This window comes from Perognathus longimembris, chromosome 11 (genome assembly GCF_023159225.1).
Source record: "Perognathus longimembris pacificus isolate PPM17 chromosome 11, ASM2315922v1, whole genome shotgun sequence".
NCBI lineage: Eukaryota > Metazoa > Chordata > Mammalia > Rodentia > Heteromyidae > Perognathus > Perognathus longimembris.
The window spans coordinates 36,777,572-36,794,713 of record NC_063171.1 but is presented as its reverse complement, the minus strand read 5'-3'; the positions used below and the strand labels follow the sequence as shown (position 1 = coordinate 36,794,713).

At 48.8% G+C, this 17,142-nt stretch overlaps 2 protein-coding genes across 2 annotated transcripts in view; both read left to right on the top strand.

The window, feature by feature from the left end:
* The window catches only part of Atp1a4 (ATPase Na+/K+ transporting subunit alpha 4), a 37,820-nt gene extending 35,876 nt beyond the window's left edge, over window positions 1-1,944 (top strand). The window contains exons 21-22 of the mRNA XM_048358193.1: window positions 1,301-1,392; window positions 1,670-1,944. Of these exons, the coding sequence (XP_048214150.1) occupies window positions 1,301-1,392; window positions 1,670-1,698 (121 nt within the window). The 3' untranslated portion in view covers window positions 1,699-1,944. The remainder of the gene's footprint in view (window positions 1-1,300; window positions 1,393-1,669) is intronic.
* Window positions 1,945-5,466: 3,522 nt separating this feature from the next.
* Casq1 (calsequestrin 1) lies at window positions 5,467-15,430 on the top strand. Its single transcript, XM_048356623.1, has 11 exons — window positions 5,467-5,933; window positions 7,722-7,806; window positions 8,576-8,676; window positions 9,513-9,624; window positions 9,994-10,067; window positions 10,438-10,568; window positions 11,788-11,833; window positions 12,518-12,572; window positions 12,792-12,892; window positions 13,567-13,641; window positions 14,791-15,430. The coding sequence occupies exons 1-11, from the start codon at window positions 5,655-5,657 to the stop codon at window positions 14,947-14,949; spliced, it is 1,218 nt and encodes a 405-aa protein (XP_048212580.1). The 5' UTR covers window positions 5,467-5,654; the 3' UTR covers window positions 14,950-15,430.
* The last annotated feature ends 1,712 nt before the right edge of the window (window positions 15,431-17,142 follow it).

Sequence of the window (17,142 nt, the reverse complement as noted above, 5' to 3'; positions counted from 1 at the left end):
GCGCCACTTCTGGCCGAACCTGTGTATGTGGTGCTGGAGAATTGAACCCAGGGCCTCAAGTATACGAGGCAAGAACTCTTACCACTAGGCCATATCCCCAGCCCCAGTACTGAGATTTTGAACTCAGAGCCTTGTACTTGCTAATCAAGTGTTTTACTTCTTGAGCCACACCTCCAGAAAAACAAAAACTACTTTATGAATAATTTTTACATTGTATCCTTGTAATGGTACTGGAAGTTGAGGCAGAAAGTACAGATTTCAAGCTAGCCTGGGCCACATAGCTAGACACCATCTCCTTAAATTAATGAATTAAGTTTATATTGATTACATACATGTTGAAATGATGTTTTAGCTGCATTGTGTTAAAATTCTTGAAATTACGGGCTGGGAATATGGCCTAGTGGCAAGAGTGCTTGCCTCATATACATGAGGCCCTGGGTTCGATTCCTCAGCACCACATATACAGAAAATGGCCAGAAGTGGCGCTGTGGCTCAAGTGGCAGAGTGCTAGCCTTGAGCAAAAAAGAAGCCAGGGACAGTGCTCAGGCCCTGAGTTCACGGCCCAGGACTGGCAAAAAAAAAAAAAAAAAATTCTTGAAATTAATTTCACCTCTTTTCAATGATTTTAATGTGGTCTTGAGAAACTTTTCGATTTTACATGTGTGGCTTGCATTGTATTTCTATATAGTAGTGCTCTTGTATTTGACCATCTCTTCTCTCTGTCACCCGAGAGAACTGAGGAACTGAGGTCCTGATTCAACCCCTCCCCAAGTCTGTCTCTAGGTCTCTAATTATAGAAGAGGCTCGGGAAAGAAAAAAGTGTTCTATTTATGTAATATGGAGGAGTGCATGTATACACATACATTGTCATACTCTATGTGTGGGGTGTGTGGGGTGTGTGTGTATGTGTGTGTGTTTGTATCCCCTCCTCATAACAGAATATCTCACACTGGATGTCTAGGGACTGAGAGAGCCTCATCCTGCTCTGTTAATCCTATTCACAGATGCAAGGCCTGGAGTATGCAGAAAGCATGGGGCCCTTGCACTCTCCAACTCTACAAAAATCAGCAATCTTTATGAACACTGCACATAACTCCAAACATTACATCACATGATCATGATTCTTTATATCTGCCTTCTGCTTCATCTCTCAGATGCTGAACCCCTTTAAAAGTAGAATCAACTGTATCTTACCTTCCTGTCTCCAATACCCAGCAGGTCTGAGGAGCGCAAAAGAAAGATTTAATTGCTAGGCACTGTTTGCTGTGCAGCCACACTGACCACCTCTTGTTCTCTACAGGATAAACTGGTGGTTCTGTGCTGTGCCCTACAGCATTCTGATCTTCCTCTATGATGAAACCAGAAGACTGATCATCCGCCTACAGCCTGGTGGTAAGGCTGCCCTAGGCTTCCTCTGATGGAATGGCCACCAGCCCCCTAAAGACCCATCCCACCCGGTTCCTCCGGACTCACTGGAACTCCCTACATCACACCTTTGCTTTACTGTGCCTCTACCTAGACCTCTCCTTGACTGAGCCACCCTGTTCCTTCCAATACTCAGGGCCATGTTCCACACAGCCTCCTTCCTTCTCCTTACCTGCCCTTTGCGAAGTTCTCCTTGAAGGCTCTCTTGCAGCCTTCCCAGTTCACACTGGTCTCTTCTCCGCAGGCTGGCTGGAGAGGGAGACATACTACTAAACTCAGCAGAGGACACGCTCCACATGACACTAGGGGTCATGAAAGCCAGAACCATGACAGCAACATCTGAGCTGGGGCAGAGACACTAGACCACCTTGGATGGGAGAGACAGGCAATCCTAGAGCTGGGCTGAGGGCATCATGGGTAGGAGATGGGAGGGGTTGAGGGGAAGATCAGCCTGCATCAGGCTGGAGCCCATCATGGAAGGGCATGGTCCTGAAGAATCCAGCAGCCAGCCTAGATGGTAAATGTTTGGAACAGCCTCACCTAGCTGGATGTGTCACGTCTGATCTGTGGGGAATGGTTACTGCAAAGTTCCTTCTCTGCATCTTCACAATAGCCAGGCAAATAAAATCCTTTTGAGACCTGAGAAAAGAAGAAGCTGGGAGGAGATTAGAAGCAACCATCCTTGCCCCTTACGAGTATCTCAAATCGCACCTGGAAGTCCTGGAGAGCAAATGACAAAGACTGCCCCCCCCCAAAGTCCAGCTGAGATCAATATAGTGGGGGCCGTAGCACCTACACACAGGAATGGAGGGGCTGACCCATCTAGACCACACTTTACTAACTCATTTCTGCCTGGTGAGCCCTCCACGTTGTCTGGCTGCTTAGTCCATTGAGATTATGGGCTGCAAGTTGTGTCATCGATGAAGAACCTGAGTGTCAAAGAGGTCCAATAACTTGGTAACAGTTAGTTACATGGTAGAGCCATGTCCCAATTCAGAGGCAGACTGGTGTCCCCCTGCTCTCTTCAAGGTTTCTCAGCCTCATCCCATCCCTCAGCCTGTTTTCTGGGGTTTAGCCTTGAAATGGAGTCTGCACATATGCTAGACACACACTCTAGCACTGTAAGTGTTACACCCTCAACCTTGGGCCCTGGGTCCACTGATGGTCTGGTCTTGGATGAGTGAGAAGGCCCTCTCTTGCCCACTCTCTTCTCTGAGGTCTCTCCCCCAACCCCCTCCCCAACTCACTTCCGCTTGGTGAGTCCCTCCACTCCGCATTGTGGTTCAGTTCATTCTCAGGCATCTTTAAGAGCAGAGAGTTGAGTCTGTCTAAAAGACTACTGACTGAGAGAGAAACACTAAGGAATACTACTAGGAAAGTGTTAGCTGTTACCAGAAACAAAACACTTGTATTAAGTTGACTGTACACCATGCCTGGCACTGTCTGGGCCAGGAGCTATACTCATCGCACCAATTAAGTCTCATCAATGTATGTATTCCTACCTCTCAGCCAATTTTGTAGAAGAGGAAATCAATGTCTATCTGACTGCTGAACCGGTGCCCTTAGCCACTTTACATATCAGTCTTACAGTGAGGGCTAGGCCAAGACATGTATAAAGAATCAACAGTAAAATAAAATAGGACATTAGTGGAGAACGGGCCTTGGATGGGTCTAGAGAATGAGAGGCTTGGGCTGGCAGACAAGGCCATTCCACTGTAAGGTATAGCCAGCTCTCTCCACCCCCCACCCCAGGCTCCTCAGAGGTCTTCCTCCCTCCCATTCTCCTCCCTCTTCCAACACAAGGTCTCCTAGGGACAGGACTCTCTCAGTCTGGGGTCCTCCCTGGATGCTGACATGGCTGAACCAGACCCTGGAAGATGGAGGAAGGGACCAAGAAGGTATGTGAGTGAAGTGAGGAGGGGGAGGGGGAGGGGCCAGCTGCTCAGGTTTCAGTAGAGGGAGCTATGGGTGTCTGGTGGGTTAAAAATACAGATGCCCCAACTCAGGGTCATTTGATACCAGTGGCTGAGGGAGTGTTAAGTCCAAGGGCCTGAAGGCAGGGGCCTAGAGAGAAGAGGACTGAGGAGAAAGAAGAGAGCAGAGCATCAGAGTGGGAAGGATGGGGTGGGGGGAGGGGTGGGGAGCTGGAAAGGATAAGCATGGAAGTGGAGCCAGAAAAGGCGGCCACCCCCAGAGAGACCGTGGTCACCGTAGGAGAGGATGAAGAGATGGAGGTGGCCATGGTGATCGTGGAGTCCCATCTCACACTCCCAGGGGAACAAAAGGTCTGGTTTGTGGTGGAACAAGTCTAATGCTCCAATATCTGCCCCAATGGTTCCCTTTCCCCCAGAATGGGATGAAAATAACAAATCAGAGCAAATGATGGTCTGGCCATCGGCTTCTGAGCAGGCCCTCCCATCCCTCCCAGCTGCCTTGGCTCTGGCTGTGGGCTCTGTCAGGGCAGTCACTCTGCTGGGAGAGCAAGAGGCAGGATTCTGAGGTCTCTTGGGCAACACTGTGCCATGCTTGGGCTTGCTCTGGCCTCTCCTGATACTATGACAGCTGTCCCTCTTGGACCCATTCCTACCCTGCTCTTGAGATTTTCTGTGGCTTTTCTTACTTAACTGTATGAGGTCTGCCCCCATGGGAGTATGGAAAAGTTATTCTAGCATAATTCCATGTTCCTGACTGGATGTAAAACAAACATTATCTTCCCAGACTGAGAGAGACCCTGGGGCGTTGTTAAGGTCATCTGACTTTGATCTAGTCTCTCTCTGGTCTCCCTGTACAGTTTACCTAGGAATAGTAAGGCCTTGGTGAGCAGTGGAAAAGGTCCTTTCTAGGTACCCAGACCTCATCTTATTCACTGGAATCCAGAAGTCACAGGCCTTAACCCTCACTCCCCAGCTCCAAGTAAAGTCTGTGTACAGAATTAATCCACATCCTCAGGCAGAGCACAGGGCCAGTCACACCAAATTTCCCTCTGTTATTGTCCCCTTCCCCCAGTGCTTACACCTGATCCTCTTTGTCTTGTCAAAGGCAGAGGAGTAAATAGTAGCTATTAGTCGTCTTGGGAATCATGCAGCCTGGGGGAATCCTCCCTTCCCACGGTGCCCTAGAAAAGCAAGTCCCATAGGATCAGAGTAGAGAATGGGGTATACGCAGGAGTTTGTAGGCACGTGGCATTTCCCTCCTCTTGGTGGGCCTGATGGGCGGGAGAAACCCCCACATCCACACCCCTGCAGGATGGGATCTGAGCCAGCGCTGTCCTGCGCCCGCATTCCTCAGTCAGGACTGTGGAGTGAAGTAAAGGAAACTGGCTGGAGCAGAGCCAGGTCTTGGACTCAGCTCCATCTTTTATTCAGGAATGATCTCATCCTTGGTTCTGGTTCTTTAAAGGGAACTGCAGGGGGATTCTTTCCTGTAGCCAAGACTGTACTTTTCCCCCCACCCCACCCCCACCTCTCTCTCCACAGAATCAAAGAAATAGGCTCCAACTGCGGAAGAGTCTCAGATTTTTATGGTATAGAGGCAATTCCACATTTGTCTCCCTTCTGTCTATATTATTAACTTAGCTAGGACCAGAATCCTGCCCCCACTGCACCTGCACCTCCTTCTCTCTAGTTACCCTCACTCTACCCCTAGTGATCCTTTTTAACCCCCACCTCCCCTCCCCCAGCCCAGCTTCACTTACCTCGGACTCATCTTGTCTTATTTTTAGATCCAACCTCTCTCCCTCTCTCTTTTCCTTTCTTAATATGGTGATGAGCTCTTAGGCCTGTGTGGGGGACAGGGGCTGGGGAACCTTGGATCTTGGGGGAAGGGGAGGGAAGGAGTATCTAGGAGCCTGGGGGGAGAGGGGTAAGAGGTAGGAGGCTCCCAGTGCTCGTGGAGCTGTCCTGGCCTCAGAAGGTTATCTGTCTCCCCTGCCAACCACAGAGACATATTTAGACAGGACCAGGTGGAGACTGAGGGGTGCCAATTTCAGGGGGCAGCTCCGGTTCCCTCCCCGCCCCCTGCTCCTATTCCTCCTCCTGACCCTTTTCTCTTGGCCCTGTCGGGCAGTTTCCTCAGGACCCAGCAGTGTCTTCTGTCCACTTCTCTGGGCCACTCCCCACCCCACCCCCCCACCTAGCGCCCCTAACTCAGGATTTGGTGCCTAGGGGGCCCTCCCTACCCCAGCTAGCCTCCTCTGGACCAGGAGAGCAGACCCAGATCCTCCTACCTCCATGAGCACTACAGACAGGATGGGGGCCAGAGCAATGCCCAGGCTGCGGCTGGCACTGCTGTTCCTGCTGGTGCTAGGGGCCCCCAAGTCAGGGGTCCAGGGGGAGGAAGGTCTGGACTTCCCCGAGTACGACGGCGTGGACCGAGTGATCAATGTCAATGCAAAGAACTACAAGAACGTGTTCAAGAAGTATGAGGTGCTGGCCCTCCTCTACCATGACCCCCCTGAGGATGACAAAGCCTCACAAAGACAATTTGAGATGGAAGAGCTGATCCTGGAGGTGAGTAGGTTGGGGGGGGGGAGGGCAGGCCTAGAGAGCTCACCTAAATCATACAGCCCCCTATGAATCTCTCAGAGTGAGATCTGGGGGTGAGAGCAACATGGCAGGACCTCTGTGATTTTAGCCAGATGAGAAACACAGACACAGGGACCCAAAGTCCTATCACAGGGAACTTTAGAGGGGGTGCTGTGAGGGGCAGGGAGGTCCGCACCATGTTGTAGGTGGCAATGGTATTGGGGTTTGGCAAGGAAGAGGAGGAAAGAGGGCAAGGGAGGTGCTGGGGGGGGGGGGCAAAGGGAAAACTCAGTGCGGTCTTGTGCATCACTCTCCCTCGCCCCACTGGATACTCCCCTCGCCAGACATGCCCCTTTCCACACCCCTAGGCTGCACCCCAAAGAGATCCAGGCTGAGTGTAAGTCCCGTGACTTCTTGGTGGCCATATGCTTCCAAGTCTCCTAGAAACCACCATACCTCCCACCCACCTCTCTCTCTTTTCCTTTCCCTGCCCCGGGTCCCCCTACCTGTCCCCAGTGGACCAAGCCAATGCCCTCACTGGAAAATTTTTATAAAGGAGATCTCAGAATATTCCCCATCTTCTCGTTATAGGAAGAGACTCCTCACCCTTCATCTGCCCTAAGCAGAGTTCATTATAAAAAGAGAAAAAAGGAAAGAAAAAAGCCTAGGGTTGGAAGATGCGGTCACACATCCTGTAGAAGCTGGAACGTGCTTGAGTTTCCTTGTCTGAATTTCTCCCACCCCTTCTCTGGCTTGGTGGTACAGAGGCCCCAGCCTGGTGCATCTGGGGATGAGCTATCGAGACCAAAGGCGCTCAGTTCCATGTATCCCCCCTGGATGCTGGAACATGCCATCTGATTAATGAGCCATGTATTTTTAGCCTGACTGCTCGGTAGCCTCAACCATCCACCTGCCACCCGCCTCCCTTTCCATCCCCCGAAGAATCACGGCGCCTGAGTGTTGGGTGGGGTAATGCTGCAAGCCGTGCCCACAGCACAGGGAATGGGTTGAGTGCTGCCCTGGGAGGTTTGTGGGGGCAGGGACCGCCCATGTGACAGAGCAGCCTCCGCACTTGCTGAAGTATGTGTAGAAGGGCTATGGGAAATGGACAGAGCACTGGAGAGCCAGAGCCATCTAGGTTCAGCCTCTCTCTCTCTCTCTCTCACCAAAGGTGATAATGGTGAGCTCTACTTCCCACTCTGACCTCTCCCATTTCTCAGTAGTATAACCAAACTCTTCTCTTAGCACTACCCTCCAAAACTCTTGTGTTGGGAGTCACTGGAAGGTTCCAGAGATTTTTAACATCACCCCTACCACTCATTTGAGCTTGTGATCAGGATGGAGGCAAGGCCCACCCCTCCAGGAGGGAAGGGGCCCTCAGCCCCTCTGAAGCCAGCCTCCTTAGTATCCCTCAGAAACTAGTAAGTGTTCAGCCCGGTGCCCTGAAACTGAACAGAAGCACAGTTGCAAATGAACAATGCTCATCAGCTTCAAACAAAAGCCGAGCCAAGGACTAGAGGTATGGTTCAAGGGGGGAGAGTAACCTGCCGAGTTCAAACCCCTTGTATCTAAAACAAACCAGTAAAAAGTTGAGCTAAACACAGAAAGCATAGAGTTGTGGGGAGTCGGAGGATATTCTGGATCTTAGTATGGGATCATGATCAACCCTGGGCCTTCCTGCACCTCAGCTGACCCAACATGAAAGCATGAGATGGGGAAGGGAGGTTAAGAAGAACTGCAAAGGCTCGTGTTAATCCTTAACCCTACCTCCAGTTAGCAGCCCAAGTCCTAGAAGACAAGGGTGTTGGCTTCGGCCTGGTGGACTCTGAGAAGGATGCAGCTGTGGCCAAGAAACTAGGTAAGGGAGGGGAGAAGGTTTCTGTGGGGGAAAGGAATGCAGTCTGAAGAGGCTTCTGTGGAGGCCTTGGGCTTGGGAGCTCTTCTACTGCATCTATTCTCAAAGGAAGAAATGAAAATACTGAGGTTGAGAAGGTGATGGCTGCAGATCCTAAAAAGACTCATGCACTAATCCTATTATGAGGTGAGGCTGGCCATTTAGGAGAATACAGGCAGTGAGTGCCCAAGAGCAGGTTTCCAACTTCCTCTCCCAACCCCTCCCCCTCCGCAGCCCTGGCTGGTTGGTTCCGCATCCGGCCACCAGGAGGCAGCACTGGCTCAAGGCCGGACTCCGGATGTGGGCGGGGGAGGGGATGGTTAGTAATTATGAAGTCATCTGGTCAGCAATCTCCAGTTAAAGGGCAGGACAGAGAATTCCAGCTACTGGAATCTTCAGGGAAGATAGCAGAAATATTTATCTCTAGTTACAGCTGGCAGGGAAAGAAAGCAATATTGCTAGAACTTGTGTATTCCTAGGTCCTCTCTACACCCTACCCCATCCTCCCACTGCCTCACTTCTCCCTAGGAATCTCTCCAAAGTCAGGTTAGCCTCCTGGGCTAATTGAATGCACATCCAGGGTGTAGTGGTTCAGGGGTGGTGGTGGTGGATGGGCTCGGGAAAGGGAAAGGTAGATGGGTCCAGTGGGATTACTGGGTGGGCTGGAACCCAGGATTTGGACTTCTGACTCTGGAAGTTTGGGGTTGTAGCTCACCTTCCACTCCCTGCCCAGGTCTAACCGAAGAGGACAGCGTTTATGTGTTCAAGGGAGATGAAGTCATTGAGTATGATGGCGAGTTTTCTGCGGACACCTTGGTGGAGTTTCTGCTTGATGTGAGGATTCCACTGGACCTGACAGCCCTGCCTTTCCACTCTGCTTCCCCTTTTTACTCCTCCTGACCCCAACCCTATCCTTACCTTCTCCATACACACGCATGCATATACATTACACATACCTAACATACAACACATGCATCATACATACTGGACACACACTATGCTTGCACTACACACCACACATAGCATGTAGCACATATCACACCGTGTAATACACATTTCATATAACCACACACCAGACACAACATATACAGTGCACATTCAGCAGATATAATAACCACATTTACATACAACATGGCTATAACATACAAAATGCACTTTACATGTATAGAGCCCACACATACATGACAACACCATGTTTATACCACACATATCACATATGCATGCAATACTCGAAGTATATAACACACCACATGGCACGTGCATGCATATCACATGACAGGTGGCCGCACATGCATGTTGTATATACAATATACGTATTTTATATGTACACCAAATACACCCAATATGCCTTGAACATATACATGCCACACATCACATGCCATATGCATACAACACATGAAACCACACACCTTCTACAACCCATAGCACACTTGATGTACATATCACATACATCATAATCACCATACAACATACATCATGTACATATGCTCAGCATACCGGATACAAAACACAATGCACATGTCACACAGAGAACATATAAACTACACACACACACACACACACACACACACACGTCATTATGTAGCCCCTCTTGTACTTTCCTGACTTCTCCCTAGATCCCACTCCAAGTTCCAGACTTGACCATTCTTCCTCAATGTCCCTTCTTCCAGGTCCTTGAGGACCCTGTGGAACTGATTGAGGGTGAACGAGAGCTGCAGGCATTTGAGAATATTGAGGATGAGATCAAACTTATTGGCTACTTCAAGAGCAAAGATTCAGAGCGTGGGTAACTTTTAACCTCTGCTCTTCCCTCCCCTAAAGCCCCATCTCACCTGCCTTGCCTCCTCCCTCCTCCACTGTCTCAGCACCCGTGTCCTCCCTCCTTGCCCCCTTCCTCTTGAATACTCAGCTCCAACCTGTGTTCTCACCCCCCTGCACTCTGGGAAAGGGGGTTTCCACATACAAGCACCTCCACCACTCCACCTCCCCCCAGTATAGCCCTACTGTATTTTACTTCTCTCAAAGGACTAGATGGGGTGTGGGGATCTCCCGGAAGCAACTTCACTGGCCAGAGAACTGGGGAGAAGCAAAGGAATGGACAGGCTGGCAGACCTTGATTCCGCAGAGACTGACTGTACTTTCCTCCCTCAGATTACAAAGCCTATGAGGATGCAGCTGAAGAATTTCATCCCTACATCCCCTTCTTTGCTACCTTTGACAGCAAGGTGCTCCTCCACGTGTGCCTATTGGGTCTTCCTACACCCCTAAATTGCCTCCAGCTTCCTCAGCCAGAATTGACGGGGCGGGGGGGTAGAGGGGGGGGAGGAGAGGGTTGCTCCTATCCCATATCCTGGCACTCTCCACCCCAAACCTAGCCTCTCCTGCCCCTGTAGATTCACAACATTTAATCCACTCCTCTACTTCTAAATGAAATGAAGAAAAGTCAAGATACCTATCCATTGTCACAGTGGCAGTGACAAAGACCCAGCTTCTCTGATTCCCTTTCTAACATGTGCTCCTTCACAGTACTGCTTCTCTGGGTGACAGGTGACACTGTACCTCCCACTTCCCTTCTTCTTATCCCCTCCCTCAAAGGTGGCCAAGAAATTGACCTTGAAGCTGAATGAGATTGATTTCTATGAGGCCTTCATGGATGAGCCTGTGACTATCCCAGACAAACCCAACAGCGAAGAGGAGATTGTCAACTTTGTGGAAGAGCACAGGAGGTGGGGATGGGGTTAAGTCTGTGAGATGGACTGGGAAACCTCAGCTCAGCAGGGAGCTGGTCTCCACTGGAGGTGAATGCACACCAGGCATAGTAGTTTTGCATGCATGTGCACACATGCACTCATGCACACACACATATACACTTAGCCCTATGACCCACACAGAGAAAGTCCTCTGCAATTGTAGATAATTCCTCAGATGCTGATTGTGACCTCAATAATCTCTGTCAACAAATGAACATTGAGTGTGTGTGGTCTGACCAGGAGCTGTAAGGTACCTTCTGTCTCTATTGTTGTATTTAATCCTGTTTTAACAATCGCAGTGAAAGAGCTTCCACAGAGAGTGAGCGGCCCAGAGTGAGCGGACGGAGTTTTTAACCCTGAACTGTCCCGTGCTCATTGTCATACATTACATTGGTATCTTTCCACCGAGGTGGAGGAAATGGCAGGCAGAGGAAGGGTTCTGTCCCCTCAGGGGGGATTTGGCAATGTCTTCAGACATCCTTGGTAGCTAGAGGCCAGGGATACAGCTAAATACCATATAGTGCACAGGCAGCTCTCCACAACAGAGAATTATCCAGCCCCAAATGTGAACAGTGCTGAGGTAGGAAAACCCTGCCCTACACACACACAATTCTCTTCCTTCACGTCCTCCAGAACTGGAAATTCCCACTCATCAGTATAAATACTACTTACTCTCTCCCAGGAGATTATGGTCCCCTTCATAGAGAAGAAACATGCTTTCCTTCTGCAATGTCTACTCAGCACCTAACTCATGGCTTAGCACCTACGAAGCCCTTCATTTATTTATTTCATTATTGTTATTTTTTATAGTGCTGGGGATTGAACTCAGTGTCTTGTATATGTGGGATAAGCGCTCTTATCAATGAGCTACATCCGCAGCCCAAATCCTCAATTTTATTGAACAAATGAATGGCTAAAGAAGCGAATGAGAGAATAATCTGATTACTACCAGTTCTTACCTTTCTCTAGAGGTCTCTCTCCAGCCCCCTTGCTGGCCCCTCCCTCCTGCTTTCAAACCATGTAATGATCTGGGCCTGGTGCCCAGAGCTTAGGCTTTGCCAGATGGCTTTGTTCGGGGCTACAAGCTGTCCTATGGCCTGGGCCTGACCCAGAGTCAGCCTTTGCTACAGGGACCCTCTGCTGTAGGGAGGTATCTTTCTTATTCACTGAGTTAGGGGCCCTCTGTCTCTTCTAGGTCAACCCTGAGGAAACTGAAGCCTGAGAGTATGTATGAGACCTGGGTGAGTGTTTCTGGCCAGGATCAGGCTCTTGGAGAACAGGGTGGCTAAAAACCTAAGCCCTAGGGGCTGGGAATGTGGCTTAGTGGTAGAGTGCTTGCCTAGAAATGTATGAAGCCCTGGGTTCAATTCCTCAGTGCCACATAAGCAGAAAAGGCTGGAAGTGGTACTGTGGCTCAAGTGGTAGACTGCTCAAGTAGTAGAGCACAGAGAAGCTCAGGGATAGAGCCCAGCCCTGAGTTCAAGCACCAGGACTGCCCACCCCCTCCAAAAAAAAAATCCTAAGCGCTAGACACAGTCTTTCCCACTGCCCTTCATACCTGCCTGTAAAAAGATCAGTGCAAAGTGGAGGAAAGAGCAGTGAAGAGGAAAGATTTGTTGTTGTTTTGTTCTGAAAACTGTCAGGAATCAAGAGACAGAAATAGGTAGGTAAAGAGGACAAAGACCAAGCCCCAAGCTCCGGGTAAAGGAATGAGAGAAGAGTCACAGGCTCTGAAGTTCAAAGGGAGTGTCACTTGGGAAAGGGTCACCATCAGAGGAATATACCTGGTCCCGAAGCTGGCTTTCCACACAGTTCAGGGTCAAGGAACATCTAGAGCTTGTCTGGGCTCTCCAGCCTCAGGGAGTACAGAAGTCATCACCCTGCTCTTCCTCTCACTCACCCCCACCCCATTCCCACCCCAACAGGAGGATGATCTGGACGGAATCCACATTGTGGCCTTTGCAGAGGAAGCCGATCCTGGTAAGGGAGTAATACTGGATTGGCCTGCAGGAAGGCAGGGGGTGGGGTGGGTGTTGATGGGAGCATAGGCCTCATGTGGGAAGCATTCTCCAGGCCTTCGCAAGCTGCCTGGAGCTAGACATGTGGAGCTGTAGGAGGCAGAGAACTATACCTGGACTCCTGGTTTTCCTGTGTCCCTTGCCTCTCCAACTCACACTTCTCGTTTCTCTTCCTTCCAAGATGGTTATGAGTTCTTAGAGACTCTCAAGTCTGTGGCCCAAGATAACACTGAAAACCCCGATCTGAGCATTATCTGGATTGACCCTGATGACTTCCCCCTGGTAAGAGGCCTGCGCAGGCACCATTCACCCTAACTCAGAGACTTAGACCACGGCACCTTTTGAGCAAGGGCTTTGTTTTCGTCATTCTCTCCATCTCTGAGCAGGGTCATATGCCTGTTCCATACACAAGGGCCCTATGAGCGTTGAGGGGAGAGGGAGTGCGAAGCAATTCATGTGGGACCTCACACGTTTCTCAGAGTAGAGGCTGGGCAAGTAGTCCCAGTGCCAGGTCTGGCTCCGAGAGAGAAGCAGCACTCTGCTGAGCAGGTGGGCACAATAACCCTGCACACAAATATACACACTCACTCAGATTCAAAGTAGATTCCATGTCTGTGGGATGATTTCTTTCTCGGTTGAATAAGCCAAGAAAAATGTGAGGAACATTGGTGATTACCTCATGTGAGAGATGTAGACTATGAGGTCCAAAGAGAAGTGATTGGCCCAAAGTCACAAGGTTCTACCTACTTTCCCTTAGAAAGGAGGAGCTTTTTATACATTTCCTCTGGGATTTCCATTCTTTCACCGACTAATGCTATCCAGAACTTTCTGGTCCTACTGTTCATTCATCCATTGCCAGTTCATGCTGTCTGCTCTATGAACAGGCTTACCCTCACCCTAGTAGGCTTGTGTATTCCTAAACTCCATTAAGCTGCCATCTTTGGATCTCTCTACAGTTGGTGCCATACTGGGAGAAGACATTTGACATTGACTTGTCAGCCCCACAAATAGGAGTCGTCAATGTTACTGATGTAAGTTTCCTTCCCTCATCCTAGGCTGACCATTACTCTACTTCTCTTTCTCCATCTCTCCTCCCCTCTACTAAAGAGGAATTGAATGCTGTCCAGAAAACAAAAACAAAACCAAGCAGACATGTTCCGTCTAGTGGCTAGACTAATTAGTCTGGGGGAGGAGCAATGCATAATGTGAACAAGCCTCCATCCTCATTCATTATAATCAGCTCATCTTTCAAAACTCCTCTTCCTCCATGAAGTCTTTCACTAAAATTGTCCCTTCTATGGTATTCTTGGAGTTCACCTGGCCTTGGGAATATGACTATATTCTTTATTATTCTATCTCCTCCAGTAGACTTTGAACTTTTTTTTTTTTTTGGTACTGATATTGGAATTCAGGGCCTCATGCTTGCTATGGGTGGATTATTCTTAACTCCCTCCTGACTCTGACCAATTCAAGGATGGAAGTCTTCTCATGCACATAATCGGTGTTTCAAAACTGTTGTTGAGTTGATGAACTGAGTAGTTCACAGTCTCAGGCGAGTGGGACAGGTAAGTATTCCATTCATCACAAGGCTGGATTTGATAAAACAGCATAATAAGATACAAATAAAATTCTGAAAGACACAGAAAGCAGTGCTTTCTGCTTGAGAGAATCAGAAGCATTTAAGAGAAAGTGGCATTAAAATGGAGTTTGATTTTAATGAGTGAGGCTAAGGGAAGTAATTTCCAAATTGAGGAAAAAGCAGGATGGAAAGATCAAAAGCCCCAAAATGAATATCTTGTTTGGCAACAGGCAAGTAGCTTTTTCTGTCATTTCAGAGTCTAGAAATATCTGAAGCTACTACTGGAAAACCAGTAACATTATTCTATTGGCCATGAAGAGCCACCAGTGGTTTTGCACTAAGGACATAATGGAGACCTCAGTTTTTGGAAGCTAAGTGTGGAAAGAGTATGAGAAAAAGATGGAAAGAATGCCTTTGGCCAATCCAACTTTCCACTTTCATATATTACTGTTCTAACCTACACTATCACCTAAGCACTTTCTCTGTCCACTGAAAGATGAAAGAAGGGAGACAGGATGTAAGGAAGCGTACAGTGAGTGGGAGACAGTCTGAAGACCTGCATTGAGTTTAGCTTCCATCCCTTGCCTGTGCCACCTCCTAGGCGGATAGCATATGGATGGAGATGGATGACGAAGAGGACCTGCCTTCTGCTGAGGAGCTGGAGGACTGGCTGGAGGATGTGCTGGAGGGCGAGATCAACACAGAGGATGACGACGATGATGACGACGACGATGACGACGATGACGATGACGATGACTAGTTGCTATGACAACTATTTCCCAGCCCCACCTGCTCTCTTGCTATATCCTCCTGCCTTCGCTGTGCTCCTCCAGGGACACTAGGTCATTCTCTACCATAAGGCCAACTGGGTCTGTATGTTGGGTGCTGATACTCTGGTTCCCCTCAACTGATGAGGAAAGGAGCTATTTCTCTAGATACCAGTTCAACTCTCTCACCTTACTTCTGTTTCTTATCCCCTAACTTACTTGTGTTTATTTTTTTTCTCTCATAGCTCCTCACTTTTGTTTTTCCTCTTGCCATTCATTATCTAGGGGCCCCCATCTCTCTTGTTCCTTCCATCTAGGCACACAGTCTTTCTTCATTCTCTCAAATCCTGCATCCTTCTGTCTTGTCTCTGGTCAGGAGGAAGGGAGGTACTGTGGGGCTGTATCTCAGCCATCTCTTGTTAATGTATTTGGGTCAAATGCAAGGCCTCAATAAAGAGATCTGGGACAGAATGAGCAAGTGTCTGTTGATGAATTCTCACCCTTGTGGCAGGGGGAGGTGGTCACAGGATGGGAGATTTAAGTGTGGACGCCTTGTTAGGAATGAGCTAGGGGACTGTGTGTGTGTGTGATAGGAGGGGGTGGGGGCTCCCTGCAGGCAGTTATCCCAGAAAAGCCTGGATTATTTATCAGCTTCAAGTCAACAAGCCTTTTCTGAACACATGGTGTTTGTCCAGTGCTGCTGTTGGGCTCAGGGAGAACAGAGAGTACCAGGCCTGTCCCTACTCTTGAGCTGATTAGTTAAGATAAGGACAACTAAACAATGGAAGAAAAATACAAAGCAACATGTAATTAAGTGATTATGGGCTACTGGATTGTATCCTCCCTACAGCTCTTCTTCGAACATCCAGAAGAATCTCAGTGATTCTTTCATAGTGATGCATTCCAAGACCTTGCCCCTCCTGTAGTCCTAGCCTCTAGGTAGACCTCCATGCTTGTACTCAACACATTCTGTGATAGTTCTTCACTTGTAGGTGTGCATTCCCCACTAAAAAGACCCTGGAGGGCAGGAACCCAAGTGTTCTCTTCATTTCCAAAAGGCTGGGCACACAAAAAGTTGTCATTAATGTTTGCTAAAAGAAAGAACAGATGAAAACATGGCCTGGGGGCTGGGAATATGGCCTAGCGGCAAGAGTGCTTGCCTCCTACACATGAAGCTCTCGGTTCGATTCCCCAGCACCACATATATGGAAAACGGCCAGAAGGGGCGTTGTGGCTCAGGTGGCAGAGTGCTATCCTTGAGCGGGAAGAAGCCAGGGACAGTGCTCAGGACCTGAGTCCAAGACCCAGGACTGGCAAAAAAAACAAAAACAAAAACAAAAAACAACAAGAAAACATGGCCTGGACTCAGAAGAGAAAGGTCAGAGTGGGCATGATGAGTTTGTAATGGAAGTAGGCCTTTATTAGGCCTTCAGTTAAATAAATGGGCTTGATTACAGGCAGAAGACTTGGGGAAGAGCTAGTACAGAAAAGTCTCCTGAAATGGTGGAATGTGTTTGTCCTAGTAGGGATACAGAGAGCGGAGTGATGAGGAGAAACCCAACTTGTGGTTGTGAGGTTGTAGATAAGCCTAATGGGAATGTACTGTAGAGGTGGTGGTTGTTATTATGTGTTTTTTTTCCAGTCCTGGGGCTTGAACTCAGGGCCTGAGCACTGTCCCTGGCTTCTTTTTGCTCAAGGCTAGCACTCTACCACTTGAGCAATAGCTCCACTTCCAGCCTTTTCTGTATATGTGGTACTGAGAATTGAACCCAGGGCTTCATGCATGCTAGGCAAGCACTCTACCACTAGGCCACATTCCCAGCCCCTGTAGAGGTGTTTGAAGTTAATCTGAGCTTGTAAAGAAGAAATAAAACTTCATATTGTATTGTAGAACATGATGGTTTTGAGGGAGGAAGGTGATGGTGAGGATAGAGGCGAGGAGCACAACTCAAAATCAGAGATGGTTATAATAAGTAGAGTGAACTAGAGAGAATGTGGGTCCATGGGGTAGCCATGAGAATGGAGAGAGATCAACTACACATGGGCTCATTGCAATTATTTGCAGGAAGGACCTACACACACTCCATTTCGAGACCCAAGCTTGGGTATGTGCAAATGAGTAAGGCAGGGAAGGAAACACTCTTAAACAGGCTAAAAAATATCAGCTATTATAGTGGGGTTGTTTT